At 55.0% G+C, this 26,000-nt stretch overlaps 1 protein-coding gene across 6 annotated transcripts; it reads right to left on the bottom strand.

The window, feature by feature from the left end:
- Positions 1-4,297: 4,297 nt before the first annotated feature.
- On the bottom strand, positions 4,298-25,927 carry PIGO (phosphatidylinositol glycan anchor biosynthesis class O). Of its 6 annotated transcripts, none has more exons than XR_009820808.1 (12): positions 25,390-25,927; positions 23,804-23,947; positions 22,476-22,599; positions 21,431-21,590; positions 20,787-20,960; positions 17,047-18,619; positions 16,349-16,552; positions 15,831-16,033; positions 14,961-15,031; positions 14,273-14,389; positions 8,473-8,604; positions 4,368-4,444 (listed from the first exon to the last, which is right to left on the bottom strand). XR_009820808.1 is itself a non-coding variant. In XM_062017441.1 (11 exons), the coding sequence occupies exons 1-11, from the start codon at positions 25,880-25,882 to the stop codon at positions 4,381-4,383; spliced, it is 3,327 nt and encodes a 1,108-aa protein (XP_061873425.1). In that variant the 5' UTR covers positions 25,883-25,927; the 3' UTR covers positions 4,298-4,380. The 6 variants fall into 6 exon arrangements, 4 of the variants coding, with proteins under 4 accessions (XP_061873425.1, XP_061873426.1, XP_061873427.1 ...); XR_009820807.1 differs by lacking the exon at positions 4,368-4,444 and adding an exon at positions 7,766-7,852; XM_062017441.1 differs by lacking the exon at positions 8,473-8,604 and having other exon boundaries at positions 4,298-4,444.
- Between the last annotated feature and the right edge of the window lie 73 nt (positions 25,928-26,000).

The raw sequence follows: 26,000 nt of genomic DNA, 5'->3' as shown, positions 1-26,000 counted from the left end.
GCAGCCCCGCCCCGCGCCGCGCCGCCTGCCTGGCAACAGCGTGTGCGGACCAATCGCAAATTCCGCCCGTTCGCGCCGCAGCCAATGGGAGGGCCGCGACGGGGGGTGGGCGAGGAGAAGAGCAACGGGCGCTCTCTCGCCTCCGCCACGCCCCTTCCACATCGCCCCGAGCCAATCGCTGCGTCCGCCAGCCAACCGCGGCCCCCGCCAGCCAATCGCCGCGCCGTCCGCGCCGCAGCCGTTCTACCGGGCAACGCGGGCCGGGCAGCCAATGGCAAAAATGCACCAATGGGAAGCGCCGAGCCCCGGCGGCCATCCGGACAGCCTGGGCTGGCGATTGGCTGCTGCCCGAAGAAAGGGCAGCGGGCGGCCGCGCCGCCGCCAGCGGGAAGGGGCGGGGCGCAGCGCTGGGGCGGGCTGCTGGGGCGGGCTGCTGGGGCGGGCTGCTGGGGCGGGCTGCTGGGGCGGGCTGCTGGGGCGGGCTGCTGGGGCGGGCTGCTGGGGCGGGCTGCTGGGGCGCTGGGAGCGGGGCGCAGCGCTGGGGCGGGCTGCTGGCGCGCTGGGAGCGGGGCGCTGGGAGCGGGGCGCGGTACGGTCAGGACAGCGCATGGCATGGCAGGAGTGGGCGGCCCTGGCCCCCACGCACCGTGAGGGAGCGGCGGTGCCCGCCACAGACCCCCAGCGACGCAGGGACGAGGGCAAGGCGAGCGGCAGAGCTGCCGGCCTTCAGCCCAACTTGTGCCTCTGCGCTCCCACCAACACTGACCGAGTCACAGAATAGTCCTTAGCTAGAGGAGGGGACCAGCTCCCGGGAGCCCAGTGCTGCCCCTGCTGCCCGCAGCAGCTTGGACCTGGAGAATTCCTCTCTGCCCTTCCTCTTCCATGCACGCAGGGGCTCACGGCAGCTCCAGGCTGTGACTGCGAGGGTTTGCTTTGAAAAAGGGGCATAGAAGAACTTAAACTAAATAGAGGCGAGGCTTTTATTAGAAAGGGAGATTAGAAAAGGACTGTTTCAGTCCTTTGGGAATCCAGCTTCATCCCAGCTTAACCCTGAAGGGGACTCCTCCAAAACTCAGCGTGAGAGATGTGGGGAGACTTGACCAGGTTAGCTCGAGGGCTCCAGGTCTGTGGCCTCAAGGTAATCCTGTATGCTCCTGCTGAGAGACTCGATGTGTGGGAATGTTGCCTGCTTCAGACATGAAACCAGGTACAAAGGGAAGGGCCTGAAAGAGAAGGGAGCACTGCAGCACCAAGGACTGTGTGCCTTTCTCTTCCCATGGTCCACCTAGGAAGTTTGCTGCCTGCAAACTTTGCAGAGACCCTGCTTCTGCCCCCAGCCTCTGCCCTTCTGAGTCCAGGACGGTTCTTTTGTGCCCCAGAGAATCCTTGCAGAGCCACAGACCATGATCTCAGAGCAGATGTGGGAGGAAGCTACTCAGAACCATCTGAGCTGTGGGTGCTGGCTAGCAGGAGCCAAGCCCAACTGCCTGCACAACTTGAAACATGGGATGTGCTGTTGGAGCTCTCATGTGCAGCCAGCTGAGATCTCACATATCCCTCTACGTACCTCCCCTGCCCTTCCTGCTGCACATCCTCCCCAGGGGGAATCTGAGAGAATTTCTGCCAGCGAGCAGCTGCCTCATGCTTTCGGTTCAGTTTCCACAAGGCCTGCACAAGGTAGGAGGCAGCAACTGGATCACCTGCAAGAGACAAAGTGAAATCTGTCCCTTAGCAGAAGAGAAGCAGGTCCTCGCTGCTGCTACGGGTTGCGGGGTGTTGCAGCAGCAGCTTAGAAGCTACATGAGGGAGGTGAACATGAGAAGAGGCAGTGTAAGGGGGAGAAGACCGTCCCAGTTGTGTCACAGGCTCAATTAACTCTAGGGCTGGCAGCCAAGGCAGCTAGCATGGCACAGCTAACCATGCCTCGGTTTGGACACAGGTTGGAGTTTTCCTTGCAGGCAGCTCTGCACCCCAAAGAGAGAGAGACTCAGTTAGGAGTAGGACCAGCGGGTCTGACAGATCCTGGTGAAGTTCACACCTCTGCACCATGTCAGCATGTCTAGAGCCAAACGGGAGATCACTGATGGGGGCAGCACTTACCATGCCTTCTCTGTGCCTGGGACACATAGAGCTCCCTGCCCGGCCCCCCTTGCCCCTGAGCGGCCTCTGGGCTCGGCCTCTAGACTACCAGGCACAGACATGCTGGATGACGCAAGACTCCAGCACCTCTGTTGTGGGAAAGCAGACCACGTTTGACAGAGCTGGCTGTACCAGGCTGGGGTTTGGGCATGAAGAATACAAATCCGAATAGGGCAGAGGTTGTGGGGAAGGTTCTGATACGCTCCTCTGAGTTCTGATCTGCTTGTCCCTGGCAGTGAGCTGGCCAGGCCCTAAAGAAGCAGCTCAAATATCTGTCATTGCTAGCAGCCCTGCTGTAGTCCTTGACATCCAAAGTAGCATGGTCTAAAGTGTAACTTTCTGCTGAAGACAGCAAAGCAGCTCAGGGCAAATTAGTGCAAACTTTTTCTGTTCCTCACCGAAATGAGCATCTTACCTGGAGAGATCTGTAAACCATGCTGGAAGTCCAACAAGGCTTCCTTGTGCCTCTCCAGCTCCAGGAACTGCACACCTCGCCCGATGAGAGCAAGCAACCTGATCTTCTGGAGCACCTCCACTTCTGGCAGGAGTTTCTCTGGCACAGGAGGACAGCCACACCTTGAGATAGCATCCTCCAGACATTCCCTCCCTTGTCTCAGCAGGCTGAGCCAGGTTAACAGTCAAGACAGGTCAAACATTTACTAGGGCTGCTCTGCTCTGTGCATCAGCATGCTGATGCCAGAGGTGATGCTGGGCCCGGCACCTTGCTCCTGCACCCACCACTGCCCAGCACTCAGATCCCAACACAGCTAGCCTCCACACAGGTCTTACTTGCAGGTTCAGTGCCAGACCCATACAGATGGACTCGCAAGAGATCACCGAGGCACCTGTGAGTGGGAAGAAAGATGACTTTTGGTACCACTCCTGGTTTGGGATGCCAGCAGCCAGTGTTCAGCCAAGCCCCCATGCCAAGCTGGGCCCTGCTCTGGCCCCCACCAGCCCCTGATGCCTGCTAAGGAGGCCCCTTCTCCCAGCGAGGCTTTGTCACCTGCTGAATTGCGTTACAGCCTCCTTGCTCTCGCCCAGCTGGGCCCATGCCCAGCCCTGGTGCAGGTATCCAGCTGCTCTCCAGGTAAGGCAGCACAGACTCTCCTTCTTCTGGGACAGGAGCCCATGGACCAGCCCTTCTGCTGGCGATGTGGACTCTGGCTGCTCCAGGCTCTCCCCGACTCGTAACGTCTGTGGGATCAGGCCAGTCGTGCACCTGATGACCTCCTCACAGATGGTGATGGCATCCTGGTTCCTGCCAACCTGCTCCAAGGCACATGCTGCTTCCAGGAACACCTCAGGGATCCTGGGCAGAGCTGAGCCACCATCTAGGGGCACCTGGGAGTAGAAGCAACAGCAGTGCTCAGGTGCAGACCTGCCCAGAACCCAGCCAAGCAGAATGACCCCATGCTTACTGGGAACCCAGAGCTGCTGCCCAGAACACCTCAGACCCCTCTCCATAGACAGCGGAGCCTGTCGGAGGAGGCAGAAGCTGTGAAGTGCTAACAGCTCAGCGGGGTCAAGGTGGCACAAATCCCTACTCTTGGTGTGAAGAACATCCAAAAGCCAGCCCACAGCTGCTCCCCACAGGGAAAGGGAAGCTTTCTCCAACAGCAGTGGCAAGTGGTCTCTAGTATGAATCCAAAGGCAGACGTACCACAGGCCAGAGGTGCCAGTCCCCAGCTTGTTTCATTCACACTTCAAACTAGACACTGAAATCTGTAGTCCAGGAGTGATGCCTCGGCCTAGGCCTTGGAATGGAGATCCAAACCTCATCTACCAAGTTACCGAAGGAGCTCTTCACCAGGACACCTACCTGCTGCTGCAGCCCCTCCTGAAGCAGGGACAAAAGATCCAGGTAATGCTCCGCTGCATCAGCCACCCTACAACAGGGACAAGACATGTGGTGGAAAGAGCAGAGAGACCTCAAGAACTGCAAGCAGCCAGGTGGAATTTGGTTTGCTAGCCCACAGGCTGTCCCTGCACCACACTTGCTCTCGCTGTGACACCCATGCTCTGAGCAAATCAACAACAGCAATGTTGAACTGGACAATTTCCAGGAGCACAGAGACAAACACAGAGCTCAAACAAGCTGTGTGTTGCAAGCAGACCAGGGGCAGTATTACCTCCCATCCTGGAGACATCGCTGTGCCAGCAGGTACTTCACTTCAGAGGGGTGGCGATGGCGAAGGAGAGAAGCAAGTAATGGTGTGTGGACAAGCATCTCTGTTTGGATTAGGAAATACAGACTAGAGGAAGTACTAGAGGAAGCAGCTGCTGGAGGGCTTTTTTCCAGAGCCTGTGAAACAGGAACAGAAAATACAGTCAATAGGAATGCTGGCAAGCCTCGGGCAGTTGCAATCACTTGCCAGTTCTGGTATCTGGAGATGCACTCAGATGAGAACTGCTGCACTTCCTAAGCACAACTAGCATTCTCACTTGCTATACCACAGCCACTTCCAGGAAGAGCCACCAGGATCACACAGGGACAGCCAGACTTCTGATTTCCACATAGTGTCAAGAGATTTGCAAGATCACACAGATAACCTCAGGTTCTTAGTTCTCGGTGCCCTGAGCTACCTAGAACACCATCTCCCCCTGCAGCCACAGACCTAGAGAGACCAGATCTCAAACCATTTGTAACAAGACAGATCCCTTTCCACTGCCTTATGGACCTCAAACAGATGAAGAGCTAACTTGGTGTCTGCTGCTGTGACCTTCTCCTCCCAGGCAGACTAAGGTTGCTATGGCTAATGCACACCCCCTTACAGCCACAGTCTGCCATTTAAAGGCCTTTTTACTGTTATAAACTTTATGCTGAGACTGATTGACACAAGAGTGCAAACTCTTCTCCCAAGCCACCATGAACACAAACTGGTACCCAGAAGTCTTGCCACATCCAATATCCAGGTGCTGAGTAGGCTTTTCAGACCTCACAGGGCTTGTTCCTGCCCACTGGAGAAGGCAGCACCATGGCTGGATCACTGTAGTCTACTTTGGGGACCTCTCCAGGGTCAAACAGCCCTGTGCAAGCTCTGTGCAAGCTCTGCTGGGCAAAAAAATCCACTTAAAACTACAAGAAGCAGACAAACCTCGTAAAGCAGGGCCAGGGCTTGCAGCTCTGCATCGGTCTCCCCCAGCTCACGGTACACTGCTGCTGTATGGGACAGGGCTGGAAGGCAGTGGAAGTCTACTTGGAGGGCCCGTTTCAAGTGCTGAAGGGCTGTCTGAGGCTTGCCCTAATTAGATGGAAAGAGGTATATGTTGCAAGAACATCTTGCTGACCTGCTCTACTTCCCCAGCTATCCCCACTAAGCCAGGACAGCACTGTAGCCAAAGGCAGCCCTCCTCAGGATGGTTTTTGAGTTTCTCTCTCTGCACTCAGCTAAAAATCCCTGGCTGGATTTTGCAGCTCTCCAAGGAAGCTGTGGCCACAAAGGCAACTTCTGCTCAAGACCTCGTCTTCCTGCATCAGCCTAGGACCATGCAGAGGCAGCGTGGATATCAGCCTGTGCCTCCCCACCCAGCTGCAGACCGCATTTCTCCTCTCCCCGCTGAGAGAGAGGGGCCTGACCATTACCATTTGCTGAGCACAGCACCCAAGGCAGGTGTAGATCTGGGCCAGGGCCCTCTTGGAGCAGAATCCTCTCGCAGCCGCCTGAAGGAGGGAGAGGGCAGTGGGGAAGTTGCCAGCCTCCAGCTCCTGCAGCCCTAGGACAGACCCAGTGTCTCAGCTCTGCGGCTCCCCTTCCCACCCCACCTGGCCCCAAATAGGCATACAGGTACTTTGCCTCCCAGTGCCACAGGGACCTGCCTGACCCTCTCTGCACCCAGAAACAGACAGAAGGATAGTGCCAAGCTGCCATCTTTGGTTTAGTGGTGTTGCAAGAGAATAAGCTACTTGAGGAAATGTCTAGCAAGCCCAGATACCAAGATGCCCACTGTGGCCCAGAACAAGAGCAGAGGTAAGTGCTGGACAGGTCCACCTGTGCCTTCATCCACTGCAACAGCTCTACTTTTTTGTGGACTTTTTTGTGACCATTTCCCAGTAGGAACATCCCATTCAGGACATTAATTTGGGAATACTTATCACAAATTGTATTTTGCTCTCCCGTGCCTACCTGACCTTCTCATGTGCCACCCTGGAGGCTTTTGAGGGGCATGTGCACAGCAGCTTTCATCCTCCCTCCTCATAGGAAGGCCCCAGACCATCCTGAGCACAGCAAGGCAATGCTGGCTGCCCTCAGAGCTGCTGGGGGTGGCAAGACAGTGAGCGAGTGAAACCCAAGAGCGGGACAGAAGGCAGCAGTCAGATGAGATCAGTCACCTGCTGCGACACCATGCTACAATGCTGCAGTTGTGAAGCTCTCGCAGCTGCATACTCTGATGGGAACAATGTGTTTGCAACAAGGCAGGTGCCATAAGAAGAAAGGAAGTTTCATAAGCTCCCTTACAGCCTTCTGCTTTGTGCAAGATCACAGCAGGGCACAGACACCTACCTACCACAGGCAGAGAAAGGCTTAGCTGGGGAAAAAACAGAGAAGCTCTCTGGACACTGAACTGCAAAGTATAGACTGGGAGGCTCAGCCCAGGCCCTCTCCCAAAGGCACAACACAGAAATCCCCAAGGGCTGCTTTGCTTGGTGAGTGAAACCAAGAAAAGAGCAGAGAGAGAGGCTTGTGGGAGAGGAAAGCACTGGAGGCTGTGCTGGCACCAGTATCACCTCCACACAAACCTTGCAGGAAGGCTGCTGTGGTGCAGAGGATCTCTTTCAAGTCTGCAGCGCTCTGCACAAGGGGCAGGGAGTCCCCCTCAGGAGGCACTTGCCAGGCCTTGAGCAGGGAGAGGAGTTCATTCTCCCCCTCACTGCAGCAAGCTCTTCCCAGATCCTGTGAATATACAGAGGAGAAAGAGACAGAGCAGGGAATGCTAAAGGGAAGCAGGAAACACTGATCCTACAGCACGGGGAAACAGAGGTCCTACCAAGCCCTTTGACAGTGCTGTCTGTGCTCAGGATCAATGTCCTATCACCCCTTCACTTCAGATACAACCCCCTTGCTGCAATGGTTCTTGCCTGGCCTAGGGCAGCATCTCCCCACTTCACGGTGTGGTGACCTTGAGAGGATCCTGGCAAGGTGGATCCATGTGCTGATGGAGAGCATTCAAAAAGATGGAGAGCCAACAGTAGCTTCACAGTCAGCAAGGAAAGTTCCTCTGCATCCCACTGCTAGCAGCTTGCTCCCTCCTGAGGCTGGAAGTCTACCCTGCAGCCCCCTTCCAGTCTCTTGCATCTCATCTTGAGGTCCAGAGCCCCAACAGGCAGGAGATACTCTGGACTCTTGAACACTCCTGGGGCTGTTAGGCTATGCTGAGACACCAGGGAGAGGTTCACTCACACTGACTGGGCAGTGCTGATGGGTTACGGTCTCCAAACACCACAGAAACGTTTTACAGAGCGGGGTTTACAACACACAGTGTTTATGGCATCTCTGCCTCTGCCCTTGCCCAGTTACCTCAGTGATGTTCAGGAGCCGGAGGAGGCCTGTGGTGCTTCCCAGGCGGCCAGCTGCCAGCCACCACGCAGCTTGCAAGGCCCCCAGTTGCTGCAAAGGTGCCCGCAGCTCCTCCGCTGTCACCTCCTGCAGCACTTTCTGCCACAGCTCCTCAGTGCTAAGATCCTGCCCACAGGCCCCACAAGCCTCCAGAACTGAAAAAAAGACCCCACAGAACAAATAAAAAAGCCCACCCCACCCCAGCCATAAGACAACAGGTTATTGCTCTGTAACAGACACCCTACCAAAAGGGACAGAAAGCCTGAAGCAAACACAGGCTCCTCATGGTGAGGGAAGGAATGGAGTTTCATTGGAGTTCACAGCAGCACACTCAGCAGACAACACTGGGTTCAGACCTAACTGGAGCTCTGCCAAGTCAGCCTGAGGTCACCTGCCCCAGGGCCAACACTGCAGATCCCCCTCTGACTTGCAGCCTGTTTCAGCAAGTTTTCTTTGAAGACTGCACAGCGTAATTAAAGAAAACACTTATATTCCACCGTCACTAAAACTTTGCTTGAGTTTAGCACCTTACTTAGCATCTTACACCTTGAAAACTCTCATTTCCCTTAAAAGCTCTGGCCTATCCTCGCAGGCAGCAGCAGCAAGCAGACAGACAGGCAACAGCACATCATTCCAGGCCACAAGCCATCCTGCCTCCTGCCCCCCCTGGCAGAGCCACACTTTTCTGCTGACAGCCAGTCACCACACCTCCCCAAAGCACAGAGGACAATCTTCTCACGCTGAGGAGCACCTGTACAGAGCACAGTCTCCTTACCCCTGAGGAGACCCTGGTGTATTCCTTCTGCTTCTCCTTTGATGGCAGAGTCAGATGCTCCCACAGTGAAAAGCAGGGAGTTGTAGAGGACGGTGAGCTCCAGAGGCAGGGTGGGGAGGGCAGCCGGCAGTCCTGTCACCACAGCCAACCCAACAACAAATTGAGCTGGCTAAGAAAAACCCAGCAACCATCCACTCGAAGGCATCATCATATGGCTTTGTGACAACTGATGATATTTTTGTTGTGGTGGTAAAACTTAGCAGCCTGGAAACTGCAGATACTAAGAGTTACAGCTGGTGCTACCTCTCCAGGTGCTGACGCTGCTTTGACATCCATTCCCCAGCTACCCGGGCGCTGGAGTCTGCCAGGACTGAGACGGTTCATCTCTCCCAAAAGAGCATCAACAGTCTGCTCTTCTCCAACACACACCCACCCTCCGGCACAGGTTTCCCAGGCTGTGTCTCCCTGACTCACATCAGGCTTCCCCCACACCGCGGTTGTGGCAGAGAGCTCCTTCCCTAGCTTCTCAGCCTCCTTTTTCAGCGGAAACCCCAAACCTCTGCCCACATCCCCCAGCAAGATTAAGCAATGTTAGGGCTGGGCCCGAATCCCTCTGCAGGACCGGTCGGTTTTAGGGCAGCGCGGAACGTCTCGCACCCCCACTCTCGAGAAGTTTTCTTCGGGCACTGCGACACCGGTGCTCGGGAGCCGGCGGGGGAGGGCAAGGCCCGGCGCCGCCACTCACCCCGCATCCGCAGGAGCAGCTCCCGGAGCTCGCCGCGCTGCCGCCGCGCCTCCCGCGCCGCCGCTCCGCCGGGCCCCGAGCCCCGCGCTGCCTGCAACGGACACGGTCACGCTCCGGCCTGGCCACCGGGCCCGGCTGAGGCGGAGCGGGGGAAGGGGGGTGAGGGGAGAGGGGCCCGGCCGCACCCGCCATCGCGCAGCCAGGGCCTGGCTCCGGGCGGCCCAGGCCCGCAGGCAGCCCGGCTCCGGGGCCGCCCGCCGCCGCTTCATGGCCTCCCGCCCGCCACCGAGGCGCGAGAGGCGGGGCACCCAGCGTCCCGCCGGCGGACGGTGCCCGGGCAGGGCCAAGCGCCGGCAGCACGCAGCGGCGCGGCGGGGCAGCCCCGCCCGGCCCGGCCTCGCGGGTCCCGGCCGCCCGCGCCGCGGCCGCGAAGGACGACACGAGCACCGCCCGCCGTGGGACTCAGGTTTTATTTGCACACGCCAGTTTCGCGGCCAGCCGGAGCCCCGCGCCACCCGCACGGCGAATCCCCCGCCGCCGCCGCGTTGAGGAGTCGCTTCGGGAGGGAGCGCCGCGGCCCCGCGGCCGCCGCCAGCCCGCCCCGGGCCCTGGCTGGCTGCAGCCCGGCACGGCGAGCCGAGGCACGCCGGGCTGCGCGGCGGCTCAGGCCCGTGGCAAAGCTGTCCAGTGAACGAGTGCTGCCAACGTGCCTGTGTTTTGGGGTTAACTTGAAGGAGGGGAAAAAAGACTCTACTTCCTCTCAGAGACTCAAGCTTCATTCCCACCGTTTGTGTGTAGCTGCTGAACAGGAACAAAGCATTGAAGAGCAGATATGTAAATACCCAGGAAAGCGTAGCACCACACTGCATACAGAGTTCCCAAACTGCTTTCCAGAACTGGGTCCATCCCCTTTTTGTTATCCCACATGGGGTACTGAGGCACAGAGAGGTTAACAACAAAATAAATCAAACAACAGTCATGCTCCAAGCCATGCAGCAAATCGAGTCAGAGCTCGGGTGCTCCCCAGCCCTGCTCCTCACACACCAGCACCGCTGCCTCCCGAGGGGAAGACCCCAGCAAGTGAATATGCCTGGGCATAATTAAGCAGCCTGAAGTTTTCAGGGAAGAACAGAGAGAGGTGGGACAGAAACAGGCGTGGGAACAGAGGAGTCCCAGCGTGCCCACAGCAGTGCCATGCCATGTCCATGGGGCTGTGCAGGGAGATGCTCCCAGCAGCCACAGCCTGACATGGTGCTGACAGCTGCTGGTAACCCTTTCCCAGGTGGCACAAACATTCTGCTGCCAGTCTGAGCCAGGGCAGTTTTCCAGGGGAACTCTCCCCTGCCCCGAGGGCCAGGGCAGCGGGCAGAGCCCTGCCAAGGACCATACACATCTCCACCCTCACATACATACCACACACCCCCCTCCCCGGCTTGCAAAGGCCTGAAGCGCGGCAGCTCTGTGGAGTGCGGGATGGAAACAGCTCTGCTGAACATGCTGAAGGTATCATGTCCCCTGTCATGCTCAGCCACGGGACACGGGTTTCACCTGAAACAAACCGCTTGGAGAAACTGCTGCAGGACAGACCCAGCAAGCTCCAGTGACCACTGGGACACATGGACACTGGGCAGAGCCTGCACCTTGGCATGCCGGTTTTCCCAAAAAGCCTTGGTTTGGACGAGCGTGTGCCTTCCTTGGGACACCCCTTGGGGGTTTACACCAGCAAACTGCAGACACGACTGCTCTAGCATCAGCAGCATGTTGCGTCCAAGGTTGACAAGCCTTGGACCAACAGTAACTGTCATCCCCAGCACACTCAGAACAGCAGCCAAATAATCAGCTTGATGGCAGCCACAGAAGGCTGGCCAAGGCTTTTTAAAAAGTCAATGAAAGAAAACAAGAGCATGTCCAGCTCTTGGAAAACTCGTCTTCTTGAACGTGAATTCTTTGGTGTAGTAGCCAGCTTGCCTTGGCCAGGCAGCTAGCGCTCCTTGGCATCTCTGCACTGGCAAGAACACATTCACAGCTTTGTTACTCTAAGTTGTGTGCAGTCTCCAGCCAGATGTGTGCAAGTTTTTGTGGTGCTGCAGCTCTGCTGTTCCCTCTGCTCTACCTTGGCCTCTCAGGGCCATGAGGCTACAGCCCCAGCAGGAAGGCAGAAAGGTGATGTTGAGGGATGAGGAAACAATGCTCCAAGTGCTGTGTGCTCTGACCATGAATAAAGGGCATGGAAAGGCTCAGCAGAATTACAGTAATGATTGAAACTAGTCCTGGGAATGAGAAAAGGAAGCCCAAGGGCTGGGGTGGCAGCTGCAGTGACATCAGGGGCTAGTCCTACAGCATTGAGGACCACAAGGATCTCTGTCAGCACAACACATTTAGGCAGCAAGCTCCTTTCCAGGTTATGAGGTTACAGCAAGATCTATTTGGGCTCCAGCCTCGAGGTTTAGCAACACGTGTCATCTACACTAACCTCATGCTAAATGAAAATTCACTGAGTAGCTGCTACCTCTATCCCTCTCCCCACACTGGTGCATCCCTCACCCATAAGTATTGTCCCCTCAGCCCTGAGAACCATACGGCCATCAAGGCGTCAAAATAACCTATTTTTAAGGGTGGGACTGCTTAAACCCATCTAATTGTGGGCTCACACCTTCCTGGCCCCTCCAGCTTCCCCTTGTCTTGCACTAGCACTGGTGTGTGTGCATCCACCCAGCAGGGCCCTGGTTGTATGGGGGCAGGCCCACAGGGCAGGGGAGATGCAAGGCTGAGCTGTCAGAGCACAGCCAGCACATCAGGAGGAGGCCAGGCAAAACACAGAACTACAGCAGTTTAAGTCTCCCTGGAGTTACTCTCTAACACCTGAGCAAGCATTTTGCAGGGGTAAAATACAAAACTAAACCTGTCCCTAAGAGCAATTTTTCCACAGCAACTGAACACTTTGGGCTTAACGGCAGGAACTGAAATGAGTTCTGAATGAAAATGAGACCCCACATGAACTACTGCAGTCAGCTCTGGGGCTCCTAACAGGAGGAGGACACGGAGCTCTTGGAGTGAGCCCAGAGGAGGCTATGAAGATGATCAGACGCCTGGAGCACCTCTCCTATGAGGTCAGCCTGAGAAATTTCAGGTTGTTCATCCTGGAGAAGAGAAGGCTCTGGGGAGAGCCCCTAATAAAGGGGTCTGCAAGAAACCCAGAGAAGGTTTTTTTAAAAGGGCACACAGTAACAAGAAGTGATGCCTTTAAACTGAAAGAGGGTAGATTTACACCAGATGTAAGGAAGTTCCTCCCCAAGAGAATGGTGGAGGCATTAGAACAGGTTACCCAGAGGCTGCAGCTGCCCCATCCCTAGAAGTGTTCAAGGCCAGGCTGGATGTGGCTTGGAGAAACCTGTGCTAGTGGAGGGTTTCCCTGCTTATGGCAGCAGGATTGGAACAAGATAAGCTTTAATGTTCCTTCCAAGCCAAACCCTTCTGTGATGGTTCCTATGATTCTGTGAGAGAGGTGATGAAATACTTTCCCTGGGACTTTCCAGGGCAGAGGAGAGGAAGAGCTTGGAGTTATACTATCAGTCTGCAGTGATGCACTCAAACAGAGGAGTTAAAAAACAAATTGGACTAGAACAACAACAACAAAATCCAAGCAGGAATCCCAGGCAAGCAGTCCTCAGCTCCTTCCAGAGGGGAAAGGGAGAGAAGGTTTCATAGCACCAAGTAATGCCACACAGTGGTTCAGGGCAGTAAGGAATCCCAGCTCCCATCCAAGCTGCAGGGACAACTTAGCTGGGATGGGTCCAGGCACTATGGTCACTGTGCTCTACCTCTGCCCATAAAGACAGACATGCAATGTCTCCTGACTGCAAGCAGCCAACGGCAGGTTTGGGTTAGCTCACTGGCAGCAAGAAGTCCTGTGCGTAACACTGAGGTCAACAGGGCGATAAGCACCACATATGGGATCACAGAAGTCCTCTGTGGCCGCAGTGCCCGGGGTCCCTCCAAGGTGACATAACTCCCAGCACATACGCAGACACCAATGAGTCAAGCCACTTCCCAGAAGAGCTGTAACCTCGTCAGGGCTTTGCCAGCAGCTGTTCCCAAGACCTGCACCTCACACCAAGGCCAGCCCTGTGGTCAAGACAGCTACTCCAGACTCCCTTCTTCCTTCCTTACCAGACTCAAAACAGGGATGAGCCAATATTCTGTCATTATATCCTGCTGCACTTTAACCCTTCATGACCAACAGCTGGTATCCAGCAGCTCAGGAAGAGGCTGAGAGCTGCAGCCCAGCCCAAGGGAGACACTGTTGGGATGAGACCACAAGAGAGGAATCTCTGTGGACACAGTCCTCCCTGCTACTATCCCCCCAACAAGCTAAGGCTACTTCAGGCTGTATGGTGCATCCTAGAGTGCTCCCTGCTGCCTTTTGCAGGGCTGAGGATGACCAGGAAAATATGAATGAGTGTAGGGCGGGGGGGGGCCTCACTACAGAGCAAACAACTGGCTTTACAGATGAGCAGCTGCTGCCAAGACCTCGGTAACCACCTGCATTTTGATTCCAGCATGAAAACCAAGCATGTGCAGTGGTAGCTCCTGGACCTTCCCTCTCCTCCCAACCTCCTCTGCCCTCCTCAGCAGGCCCCTTCCTGTCAGTCACTGTGACACTTTGCCAGCCACTGAAGCCACCCAGCTGCACAGTGGGGACAGTTGTTAGGAAAGTAGCAGCAAGATCCCTGTTTGGTGTTTCTCCAGAGGAGCACTTCAGAACTTTTGCCTCTTGGGCTCCTGCAGCAGTCCTGCTGCCAACAAGCACACAGTAAGAGCTCTGACCTGCTCTGCTGAGAAACACCACTGCAACAGGCGGGGAGCAGCTGGCTCCAGTCCCCTCGTGCAGTGCTGAGGCAGGGAGCTGAGGCAGAGAGCTGGAGGAAACTCCCGACTGCTGCTGGCAGGCACTCGTTTCTGGTGGCTCATGTACCCCTCCTGGCCTCAGGTGGGCAGGCAGGAAAGCACAGCCTTGGCCGATGAGCAGGTCAGGTTCGCTGCATCCAACGCTACCTGAGCTGAAGCTGGCTGAACCAGGTGCTGACGGCACAGTCTACACGCATCACCAGTGAGATCCCCAGCAACAGGCAGATGCTGCTCACCATGAAGCCCAGTGACTCAAAGAGGAACCTGCAGACACAACAGATGAAGTAAGGATGTCACAGTCAGGCAAGGACTGGCTGATACCCTCACTCCTGTTTTCCTGACAGTAAGAGCTTGGTCTTACTTGCCCAGATCCTAAAACCTGAATTACACCTGCTCCCCAAAAGCTGCTGCCTGAAACCTGGAAGCCAAGTACTCCTCTTGTTGAGGCTGTTCAGGACAACATACAGATGAAATACATGCAGCCAAGGCTACCCCACACTCCTACTAACCAAAAGCCTCAGTAGTTTAGCATTGCTGGGTCTCCCATTTCTAGTCTGGTACCCCTACCTCTGACTCTCTGCCCTGAATAATCTTAGCTCCAAGTGGGCTCTGTGTGTCCTTGGACATCAAGATAGGGAGACATTTCTAGGCTCTACCTCAAGTTCAGCTTCTGAACTCAAAGCAAGAATTACTTAAGGATAGTCCTACAGCCTCTGCTAGGTAGTAAGTCAGAAGATCAATTACAAAGCCCCTTCCAACCCTACTGTCTATGAACTCTAGTCAGTGTCAGGAACATGAGTCCTAACCCAGCAACAGAACAACTTCTGGGACTTACTTTGGGGCAAAGACCTTCCAGACCATGAGGTGCCTCCTGAGGATCATGGCTGCACAAACACAGGCCAGAAGCTGTGGGGAAGATTATGAAAAACAAGTTACAAGTGACTCCGGAGAGACCTCCTGGGCACCAGGTTCACACCTGAAGGTGCTACTAAACTGCATACACCTGAGAGGCTGGCAAGTGCACAGCAGAACAAAGTATCTCAAAGAGGATTCCCTTCTACCGTGTCCTCAAGTCAGGAAACACAAGCAAGCCGTGGCACACACGGGCCTTCTAGGGGCCATGCTGGGTCAGCGCAGAGGGTGACTCACACTGTGGCTAACCTGACCTAATATTTGACTGAGAGGAACACTCCTGCTCTGCTGCTACAGGGCCTGTCCCCTCCCTTGCACTCTCTCTGGTCTGACCACACAGGAGAACGATTTGAAGAGCTAAACCCCAGAAAGCTATTTGCCTCTTTCATGGGATTAAACTTCTGGTGTTTATCTCCCTGTATCACTGTAGCACAGGGCCAGATGAAGACCACAGCTTGTGCAAAACAGATAGGCATGGTTGGGAAGAGAGGGAGCAGGATTACAACCCTGCAGTTTCTGAACAGACTTTCCCACTCTGGGCAGATGGATAAGAAAAGCAGCGTAATTTGTACTGTGGCTTCCACACTGGAGCCCTTCCCAAAGCACAGAACAAACAGCATGGCTGAGAAGAGGACTTATGCATCCTCTCTTTCACCTAGAACCAGACACATCATCCCTGGGCCTGTCTGTGCCCTGGCTGACCTCCTTCTCTCATCAGTGTCTGATGGTTCTCACAGCACACCAATTTCATACTAGACAGCCTTCCCCACAGCTGTCCCACCACTGTCCATACCTGTGTCCCAAGGACAAAGAGGTACTTCAGCCCCAGCTGTAGCAGAGCAGCAGAGAACTTCTCTGGGGACTCCCGCAGCCTCATCTCCATCATACGCTCCTCCACCTCCGGCAGCTCCTCCCGGGGCTCCTTCTTGGGCTTCCTCTTCTGTGAGCTTGGCATCTCACACACAAAGGGCCAAAGCAGGAGCAGAGGGCAGCCAACTACCTCAAGGACAAAGGCACATGCAGTTACTGGAGTCCAGGAGGTGAGGAGAAGTCTAGGCCCTACCATCATTCCCTGGATGTGCAGGATGTGCTGGGTATACCCCAGCTCCAGTTTGCTGGTCAGACACAAGTGCATGGAAGCTGCAGGCCACAGGCAGCTCTGTGGCCGCAGAAGGGGACAGCAACGGCTCTGCTGTTCAGCTGGTGCTGGAGCCTTCATCACCTTATGCTCAGCCCTGCAGGCCTCCTGACAAGGCAAAGCAGTGAGCCACATCTGCTCAGGCTCAACAGCCCTGGAAGAAACTGATTTACCTGCAAAGAGGATATGGGAGGCAAAGGTGTTGGCGCCCACCAGGAGAGCAGGCAGGAGGTTCGTGCTGTGGCCAAGGTGGAAGCCCACAAAGGCTGCATTCCAGTGGATGGCTGGGAAGATGGGCTGGTGGCCTGTGGAGTAGAAGAACTGGGAAGCAGCAAGGAGCCAGGAGATGACTGCGTACCAGGGCACTGAAAAAGGCTCTGAGAGGTAACAAAAATAAGAGAGAAAGAGATCAGCACCGAAGAACAAGATGGATCCACAGTCAAAAAAAGCCTACTGACTTTTCTTCCAGGTTCCTTTTCCATACTCTCTGCGAGGCAGCAACCAGTCAAGCTCCCACCACAGACAGTGAGAGGTCAGGCATTCCTTCTGCTGAGTGTCCTGCAACTGGACTCTGCCAGCAGTGGTGGGGTTTGGTGGCTGCTCACATCCTGGGGAGAAGGGATGGGTGCAAAGGCCCCTTCCCTGTTGCAAGGCACTCCTCCTCCTCCTCCCAACACTGCAACCCTGTTGCATGCATCTATCTTCTGTGAGAAGACTTAAGCCACTCTAAAATAATCTAGGAGGATCCCCTGAGGCCATCCCTCCAGAACAGAGACTGGGCCCTGCCTCTCCCACGGGAAACAAGACAAGCTCACTGCAGGGGAAGCCCAGGACACAAATCCAGAGGACACTCTACTGAGCCCCAACTCACCAGCATCTCCAGCAAGGCCTCTGGCACGTGTGTGGATGTGCAGCAGCACAAAGGCCTCCAGGAAGAGGAGGAGGAAGGCGAGACTCAGGCACTCACTATGCAGAAGCATCAAGAGGAAGCCCAGCAGGGTGAGGGCTATGACCAGGGCTGCTGAATACACGCTGCCCAGCCCATATGCTGCCACGGTGGCCCTGCAGCTGCCCCGCTCCAGGCGACTCTTCTGAGACTCCTGCATCCTCTTGTAGATCTGAGGGATGACGTGGAGGAAGTCAACTTCAGAGCTGGGAACCCCCAGGTAGGGAGTGACAATGGGTCCCATCGACTCCCGTGTGTCCTTTGCCAGCACCGTCATGGGATTGCACAGCAGGAGCAGCAGCCCCAGGGATGCCAGTCCATAGACAGCCCACGGAAAAGCAACAACTGCCACCTGTACCAGCTCCTGCAGCTTGCCCAGAGAGTCGTCGGTGCTGGAGGCAACAGCCCAGTAGCAGGCAATGCAGAGGACCAGCAGCGGGAAACCCCAGCGCACAAAGAGCACGAGGGGGTCTGAGCTGTTCAGGTTGCCGTAGTGCCGCAGCCAGCTCCGCACCGCATAGGCCAGCCCGGCCAGCAAGGCCACGCACAGGAGGTAGAAGAGGTTCTTGGCCCGTGTGTTTCTCAGGCTGGCAAGGGGGGAGACGAAAACAGAGGGCCGGCACTGAGGGATTTCTTCGCGGCACTGGTGGAAGGAACTGGAAAGGCGCACACAGACCAGGAGCACGGCCACGAGGCACAGCAGGTACCAGATCTCTCTCCGATAAGAAGAAAAGCCAAGGAGCTGCTGCTTGGGGCCTTCTGAGACAGTCAGGCGACCGTCCCAGTGCAGTTTCCCTACTAGCAGCATCACCAGTGAGGCCAGCAGGAACGGGGCCACTCGGGCTTCGGCCACCACGAAGCTATCAGAGAACATAGCTCCACAGCGGAAGAGCAGAATGCTCATGGGGAAGGCCAGCCCCAGCCACGCTCGCAGCCTCTGCCTCAGGCCTGCGCTGGCCAGGGGTGGCTGACTGCCCATCAAACGCGTTCTCTTGGGATGCCGGCCCCACCAGTGCCAAAAGAAGCCCAGCTGAGAAGCAGCGGCCAACCACGACAAGATCAGGAGGAGATCCAGCCCCTCCCGGGTGAAGGCGCGGGCCAGTCCAAGCAGAACGGCCCCCATGAGGCCCCAGAGCTGAGGGTACAGGAAGCAGCGGCGATAGAATGAGTCTGATGCTGTGGCCAGCTCTGAGGTCATGTAGCAGAGCAAGCAGGAAGCTGCAATAAGGGTGCAGCCCCCCACCATACGCAGGGGGCGGAAGCGGGCCCAGGACTGGGTGCATACAGCTCGTGCCTCCCGCAGGTAGAGCTGGAAGCGACTGATGAGACTTCTCAGCCTGGGCTCCAGCTCCAGAGGCACCACGGTTGCCTCCTGCACCTGGTCCAAGAGCTGAGTGTGCTCCTCCACAGCACTGGAGAAGAGGTCCTGCAGGTGCTGGAGCTGCTCTGCTGGCAAGTCCTGAGCTACCAGTGAGTAGGAGTGCAGGAAACGGTCCACCTGTGAGAGAGAGGATGCAGGGTGAGACAGCAGCACTGGGACAACCAGGAACAGGATTCACTGCTTCACACAGCCCCTTCAGAACAGAAACAGCCGCACTCTGACAAGCCCTTCCAGGACAGACCTGTCCCCAGCCACATCACCCAGGGCTAGCCACTCACATCCAGGATGTGACTGGCGAGAAACAGAATCCCTCTGCCAAGTGACATCCCTCTCAGGTGGCATATCCATCCTGACAGCCACACTGACTCCTCTCAGTTCCTCACCTGCAGATGTACCTTTGGCAGTGTTTCACATCGCTACAGGCTTTTGTCCAGAGCCTTTGCAACAATAAGGCAAACATCCTCCAGACCCTAGAGTCATTACCAGCTGTTAATCTGCATCTGACATCGACTTTTACATTGTCTGAGGACTAACATAAAGAGCTTATCATGGATGAAATGAAACTGCTCCCTCTTCTACAATACAAGCACATTACCATAGGCTAAGGAGAGTCAATTCTGCTTTCTACTTCAAGAGGACAGGCATGATTTCAAAGTCATAAAAAAAAGTCTTACAAGGGCATTAACAGGTCAGAGCACCCATACAAACACCCAGCTGCTGAGCAGTATGTATCTGCTCAAGCCCTGAAACACAGTGGTATCTTCACATGCCTTCCAGTCACCTCAGGCAGAATCAGTCTCTCCTGCTCCTGAATGCTCAAGGCGTGCACCAGTTCACTTGCAGGCTTGCACGACCTCCCTAGTATGCAAAAGCTTCTTCAACACCAATGTGATTGAGTCAGAAACCTCCTCAGACACATTAGCACAAATATTTAAACAGGCGGGACTGGGTAATGCTAATTCCTAATAGGTGATGATCAATCCTCAGTGACTAAGGGGCACTAACATCCACTATTGACTTTAAGTGACAAAGAACTCTGCTGCTCCATACACAGCAGAGAGGCTGAACATTTCTCTCTCCTCATCAGCAATCGTATTCTCTCCAGCTCCTCACCAACATGCACCAGAGGTGTCTGACAGGCACAAGGAGGAGGTGGCTGGGAGCTGAAGGAGTTACTCTTGTGCTCCTAGCAATTCAGCATCCCCTCAAAGGACTTAGTTGAGGCACATGCCTTGCAACGCATGCAGCGTATCACAGAATAACAGAACCATAGAATGGCAGGGGTTGGAAGAGACCTCTAGAGATCATGCAGTCCAACCTCTGCTAAAGCAGGTCCACCTAGATCAGGTTGTACAGTAATGTGTGCAGGTGGGTTTGGAAATGCCCAGAGGAGGAGACTCCACATCCTTCCTGGGCAGCCTGTGCCAGGGCTCCCTCACCTGAACAGGAAAGTAGTTCTTTCCTTATGTTTAAGTGGAACTTCTTGTGTTACAGCTTTTGTCCATTATCCCTCGTCCTGTCACTTGAGACAAAAAGTGTTGCCCCATCCTCTTGACAAATACCTTTTAAATAATTGTTTTACTGATAACCCCCCTAGTCGCAGCATTCGTAGAGGCTCTCCCTGGCACACAGCTTGCTCCATTGCATGGGCTTCTTTTATACCTAGTGTAGTCACTATCATTAAAATTCTGTCATGCAACTCTTGGGGCTCTGTATCTTGCTGCACTTAAGGTAAACTGCCCTTTCTCAATCCCACTTTACTGTCACCTGTTGCACGGTGCTGCTTCTATGTAGTCCTTCATTAACGTTTTCCTTCTGCCACTACTCTAGAACAGCTTTTTTAGCTAATACCATTTCTCCTCCAAAACTGAAGCAACATCAAAACATCCATTTGTACTCTCAGATCTCCATCAGTGAGACTTGCTCCTACATGGCTTCAGCCTCCTCACCAGCCTCCCCAAAGTGGATCACCAAACCCACCTCTGACCACTGGGACCAACTCTCATGCCAAAGCAAATGCCACCTTTCTGGTCAGCATTTTCCACCCCACAGCACTCACCACCGAGCACTAAACAGGACTCTCATTTCTTTTTTGGGACAATGGTCCTGCCTTTTACTGTAACAAAAACCGCAAAGAGGTAACTCTTCAAAGTGCAGGTAACACCTTCCCCGTGAAGGTAACACGACATTACCAGCTCATCTCCACCAAACACAAGAAGTTTGTGTCTAACAAACCATTCCTTCTCCTCTCTAGTCCACCAGGGAGGCCTGCTGCAGGCCGTACCTGCTTGGCGTTGATGTGATAGACTGAGAGCTGCTGCAAGGCTGCAGACACGGCGTCACCATCCCCGGAGAACAGGTCAGCCATCACCTCCCCGATGTTGCTGTAGGGAATGGGGACACCCAGCAGCAGGGCTACGGTGGGGACTAGGTTCACCTGGGGAACAGCCTCGGGCTCCTGGAGAGACAGGGGAGGAATTAGAAAGTCGGAAAAGTAAACAGCAATGCAGCTCTTTGCTTGGGCTAGAAGATGGTAGGGAAAACATCTCTGTTCAGAGAGAAATCTAGGGAAGCTGGGAGTGTGAAAACACAGGACAAGGCAGAAGCACAGCCCAGACCTCCCTGAGTGCCCTGTAGAGGGGAAGATGCCCACCAGGAGCTGCAGATCCGCTGGTATAGCCCTGGCTGCCTCATCCAGCCCCACTCAGACACCCCTCACAGCTGCAGGGGCCTTGAACACGGGTCTCAAATACTTCAGTCACCTGCATCCTTTATCTGCCTTTCCACTGTTATCTTGGGATAGGCTCTCCACATCTCTCTCAACCTAAGCAACCCAAATCAAACTGTTACTCTCTGTAACCTCAAGTTGTAGCTTTCACCTTGGATGCCAAGTCAAGCAGTGATGGCTAAGGATCAACTTCCTCTCACCTCTGGAGGACCAGTGCCAAATAGGGGTGTTTTGCTGTAGACAAACAGTGCTGCATTCACTTCCTTCTCGCTGTCACCACCATGGTCTCCGGTTTCTGTCATGCCGTGGTCCCCAGCCACCAGAAGAAGGGTGTCATTCCCCAGGTGATCCACCAAGGACCTGTCAACAGGGCACGGAAGGTCAGCTCCTACCTGGGTAGAGGCTCAAATAGCCCAAGTGAGAGAGGACAGTTTCCTGCCAAGCCTGCTGCACCACAGAAGTGAAGGATCTGGGCAAAACGAAGTGCTGATACAGAGCTGCAACAACTGAGCCAGTTAATCAGGGCAATGGATGCTTTAATACCAAACTGAATATTCAGAGCCCTGTGACAGAACGCTCTGGTCTTGCTTAGGTGCCCAGTGAATGGTGGCTGGCTCTTCAGTGCCTTCAGGTATCTTGACAAAAGACAATTCAGAAGAAAGATTGCCAATAGGAACAAATTCGAGGCTGCTTCTATTTGGCCTTCTCCCTGCAGCAGGCTGTAGGTATGATGCGATATATACCACACTCTCACATGCAACAGGCCAAGTTACCCACTCCTTCTAGCAGCAAAAATTAAAGCAACCCTAAAGATCAAAAGCCACCGCATTTTGGGCTGAAGCACAGCTGTGTGGTAGGATTTCTAGATCCCATTCTGCCCTCTGACGCAAAGGTGCAACTCACAGGCCTGTGCAGCAAATGCAGCGCTTCCTAGCCAGGGTCCCCTGAGTGCTTCTCAAACACCAGCCAAACCTCAGTGTCACAACCTCGATTTTAAAGAGGCTGCAGCTGCACCATCACCTGATGGTTTGGTTGAGAATCAAGGCTGCAAGTGCCTTACGTCTGAAACTAAACCTCTTGTGAACATGGGCCTAAGCAAATGACACTGCACCAGAGCTGAGGCTCGCCAAGGCCACTATCCACGTTAACAGGCACAGCAAATGTCCCCTGTTGCCCTGGGAAGACCACAGCAGCCTGGCTGAAGGAAGAGGCCAGTTGGCAATCCAATCCCACCACACTAATCACCTGAGCATCTCGTTCATCTGGGTGAGCTTCTTAGCCATTTCGGGGTGGTCAGGCCCATGTTTGTGCCCGCAGTGGTCCACGCCGAGGAAGTGTGCAATCAGCACGTCCCACTCACCGCTGTCCACTGCGGAACAAGAGCAACCTTGTCACATACCAGCCTGGGATCTGGGCACAGGCTCCACGCCTGGATCCTCCTCACAGAGCTTTGTGGGTACCTCTGGAAACTGCTGTTTATCCCCTTCCTTCCACTATCACTCCCAGCTCTCAAGTAAGTGGATGCAGCTTTTAACAGAGGCGCACTCTGAGTCTGTGGGTGCCATGTCATGGGGAGCTCCATGCCTGGCAAATCACCCAAGTATCCATGGCTTTTGCTCAACACCCCTCAGGAGGGGAATGGCACAATGCCACCCAAGTCACCTTTAAACACCCTTAACTTCAAACCCTCAAAAACTGTGCTAAACCAAGGGGACACTGAAGAAAAGGATAACCCAGAACTCCAGTCCTTTCCTGGAGATATTTCAGGTCACACATCAATGTGCATCTCCCTGTATCCCATCCAGAATGTGAGCCCAGCACATCGATGCTATCCCTTGCTAGAAAGTTTCCCCAGCCTCTCCCTTCTGCTTCAGAGCTTTGCTCCATGAAAACCCAAACATTTTGAGTAAATAATGAACTGCAGCCCTCCCACAAGATGCAAGGGCTTCCTCATGACAGGCTGCTGTATCTTTGGGTCACTTAGGGTCATACACAGACAAAGCAAAGACCTGAAGGAAGAGTCTGAAATTGCCTAAAATTCACAAGCACAACTTCATACCTCACCTTCCTCCCAAGACCACCAGCCCCAACGCTCTGCTTACAGCAACACTGTGCACCAGTCCCCTGTCAGGGAGCAGCAATGATATTTACTTCCCAGAGCACTGTGTGCCTACCCAGGCAGCCACATGTCAAAGTCAAGCTGCTCTTCAGCACATTTCTTCAGCCCAGGGAGGCACTGGACTTACCATCCCTGGAGGTATTTAAGGGATGGTTGAATGTTGCACTTAGGGAAATGGTCTGAAGGTTGATAGGGCTGGGACAAAAGCTGGGCTCCATGATCTTAAAGGTCTCTTCCAGCTGAAACAATTCTATGATTTACAGAAGGAGTTTATGGGCCTCGGAAGGCAGCTTATCTGCAGAAAGACAGCTCCAGCACTGTAATGCCCGAGCAGAATATGATGGACAAGTGTCACTCCATAACAGAAAAAACTCTTCAGTCCTACCCCAAACTTGCAGCAGGATCTCCGTGTTGCACAAAGCGTTATCCAAACCCTGGGGAAAGAGCTGCTTACCAGTTGGATAGAGATGCTGCAGGATCCCATCATCCACAGTGTGAAGATCCTTCACGTTAAAAGAAGGGAAGAAATACGAGCGGAAAAACTTCTTTGGGAAGAGTCCTTCCCAGGTGTCATCACCCATGAAGACCACTCTCCTTCCTGAGGCAACAAGGAAGGAATTAATGAGACCAGCGAGCCTGCACAAAACATGCTGTTACACGAGCGGGCGGATGCAAGTCAGGGTCTGGAGCACTGGCTCCTCTCCCAACTCACACGTGACTTTTCAACGTGAAATTAAAACGTCCATCTGGCTGTAAACATGTTTGAATATATGGAGACAGCGTGATCAGCCCTGTTCTTAACCCTACAAATGTCCCTCACACCAAATCTACCTGCACCAGCTCATGAACTTATCCTTGACATGTCATGCCAACAGAAAAACCTGCAAGCTCAATGGGCCAGGACACCCGTACTACTGCCGCATTTGGGAAGCTGCACCATGAAGCGGACAAACCCTCGCCCAAGACCCATGATCTCTGTAAAATAAAAGGGAGTAAATGACTGACGACAGGGGTCGTGAGTCCTGGGCTCTGGCTTTAAACACAACAGTGGTGAACTTTCATATGCAGAAAAGAGAAGGCAAAAATGCTGATGCCTCCCACTGCCCTCACTTTGCTTGCCCTGCCTGCCACCAGCCAGCCCTCCGCATTTCTGCACAGCCTCTCCACCCTGGGAGCAGGAGCCATTTCCTCTAAGGCTACTGCTCTGGTTCAGGGCCTACCGATGTTTTTTGTCTTGGAGAAGTTACTGCATTTGTCCAGCTTGCTCACACACAGGAGAGTGGACAACTGCGTCACATTGCCTTATCTCAGGCATTTGCGCCACTCTGAGCTCTGGAAAGAAATATCTCTGGGTTACACAATCACAGGATCTCAAGTGCTGGAACAGACCTCAAAAGATCACCTAGTCCAAGCCCCCTGCCAGAGCAGAACCTCCTAGAGTAGGTCACACAGAAACTTGAACAGGTGGGTTTTGAATGTCTCCAGAGAAGATTCAACCCATCCCGTCTCTTTCTCTGTATTCCATCATCCCACACTAACGAGTCCTTTACAGCTGCAGTAAGCGCACCCCAGCAGCACCAAACTACAGAGAAAACATGACAAAGTTGCTACCTAAGAGCAGCAGGCAGCCGTCCAGGTAGGCTTGCTGCCTGAGTAAAACCCCCACAATAGACCTGGCACCGGCTCCTCCCTCATCATGTGTCTCACCTGAACGCAAACACAACAGGACTGACTGCCCTTGGCGTCCTACGGACACTCCTTGTGATGACCTTGTGACGGTCACCATCAGTACAGCCACTTTCAACCGCTTTCTTATGATCTTAGAAGGTGAAACCACGGTCCTAGCTACCTCTTGCTGAGTACAAGGAGAAACCCTGTCTGCACGACAGCTATATCTGAGATAACCAACCCCCAGAGTCCAGCAAAAGAATTAGCTGCCGGTGTGGAGGTGCTGTAAGCCACTCCGTTCCCAGCGAGAGAAAAAAGGTCTGGTGTCAGCACACACTGTGCCCCGGCGGGACACTTCCCCTGCCCACCTACCGTTCTGCGCCAGCTGTGCCAGCAGGTTGTCCTCCTGGATCGCGTAGGTGGCGAAGTTGCTGCCGATGTCGATGAACGTGGGCAGGGAGCCAGTGGTGAGGCCTTTGATGCGCTGCATGGTGGCGGTGGGGGGGTCGGCTCGGAAGCGGTAGAGGCGGGCATGGAGGGGCTGCGAGGTCGTGAGGTGGTGCAGGAAGCTCAGCTTGTTCTCGTAGGGCAGCGGGCTGGCCTTGGCGGGGTTAAAGCGGGCGAACTCGAAACGGAGGGCATCGATGATGACGAGCACGGCCTTGGAGAAGCGCTGCGGCGCCCAACAGGAGCCCGGCGGGAGGCTGTGCCCCTGCCGGGACGGCGGCAGCGGCGGGTCGGAGCACGAACTGCTGCTGGCGAGCTCGATGCGGGTGAGCAGGAAGCCGCTCATGAACAGCCCGATTCCAGCAAAAAAGAGAAAGCAGACCCAGGCCAGGAAGAGCAGCACCGGCCAGCGCCGCATCCTAGGGCAGGGGCAGCCCGGCCCAGCCCCCGCGGCCCGCACGCCACCGGCCCCGGCCCCGCCGCCCCCCGGCTCCCCGCCGCCCCCCGGCCCCGCCGCCCCCCGGCTCCCCGCCGCC

The sequence above is a fragment of the Colius striatus genome, chromosome Z (genome assembly GCF_028858725.1).
Source record: "Colius striatus isolate bColStr4 chromosome Z, bColStr4.1.hap1, whole genome shotgun sequence".
Classification (NCBI taxonomy): domain Eukaryota; kingdom Metazoa; phylum Chordata; class Aves; order Coliiformes; family Coliidae; genus Colius; species Colius striatus.
This window is presented reverse-complemented; position numbering and strand designations above follow the sequence as displayed.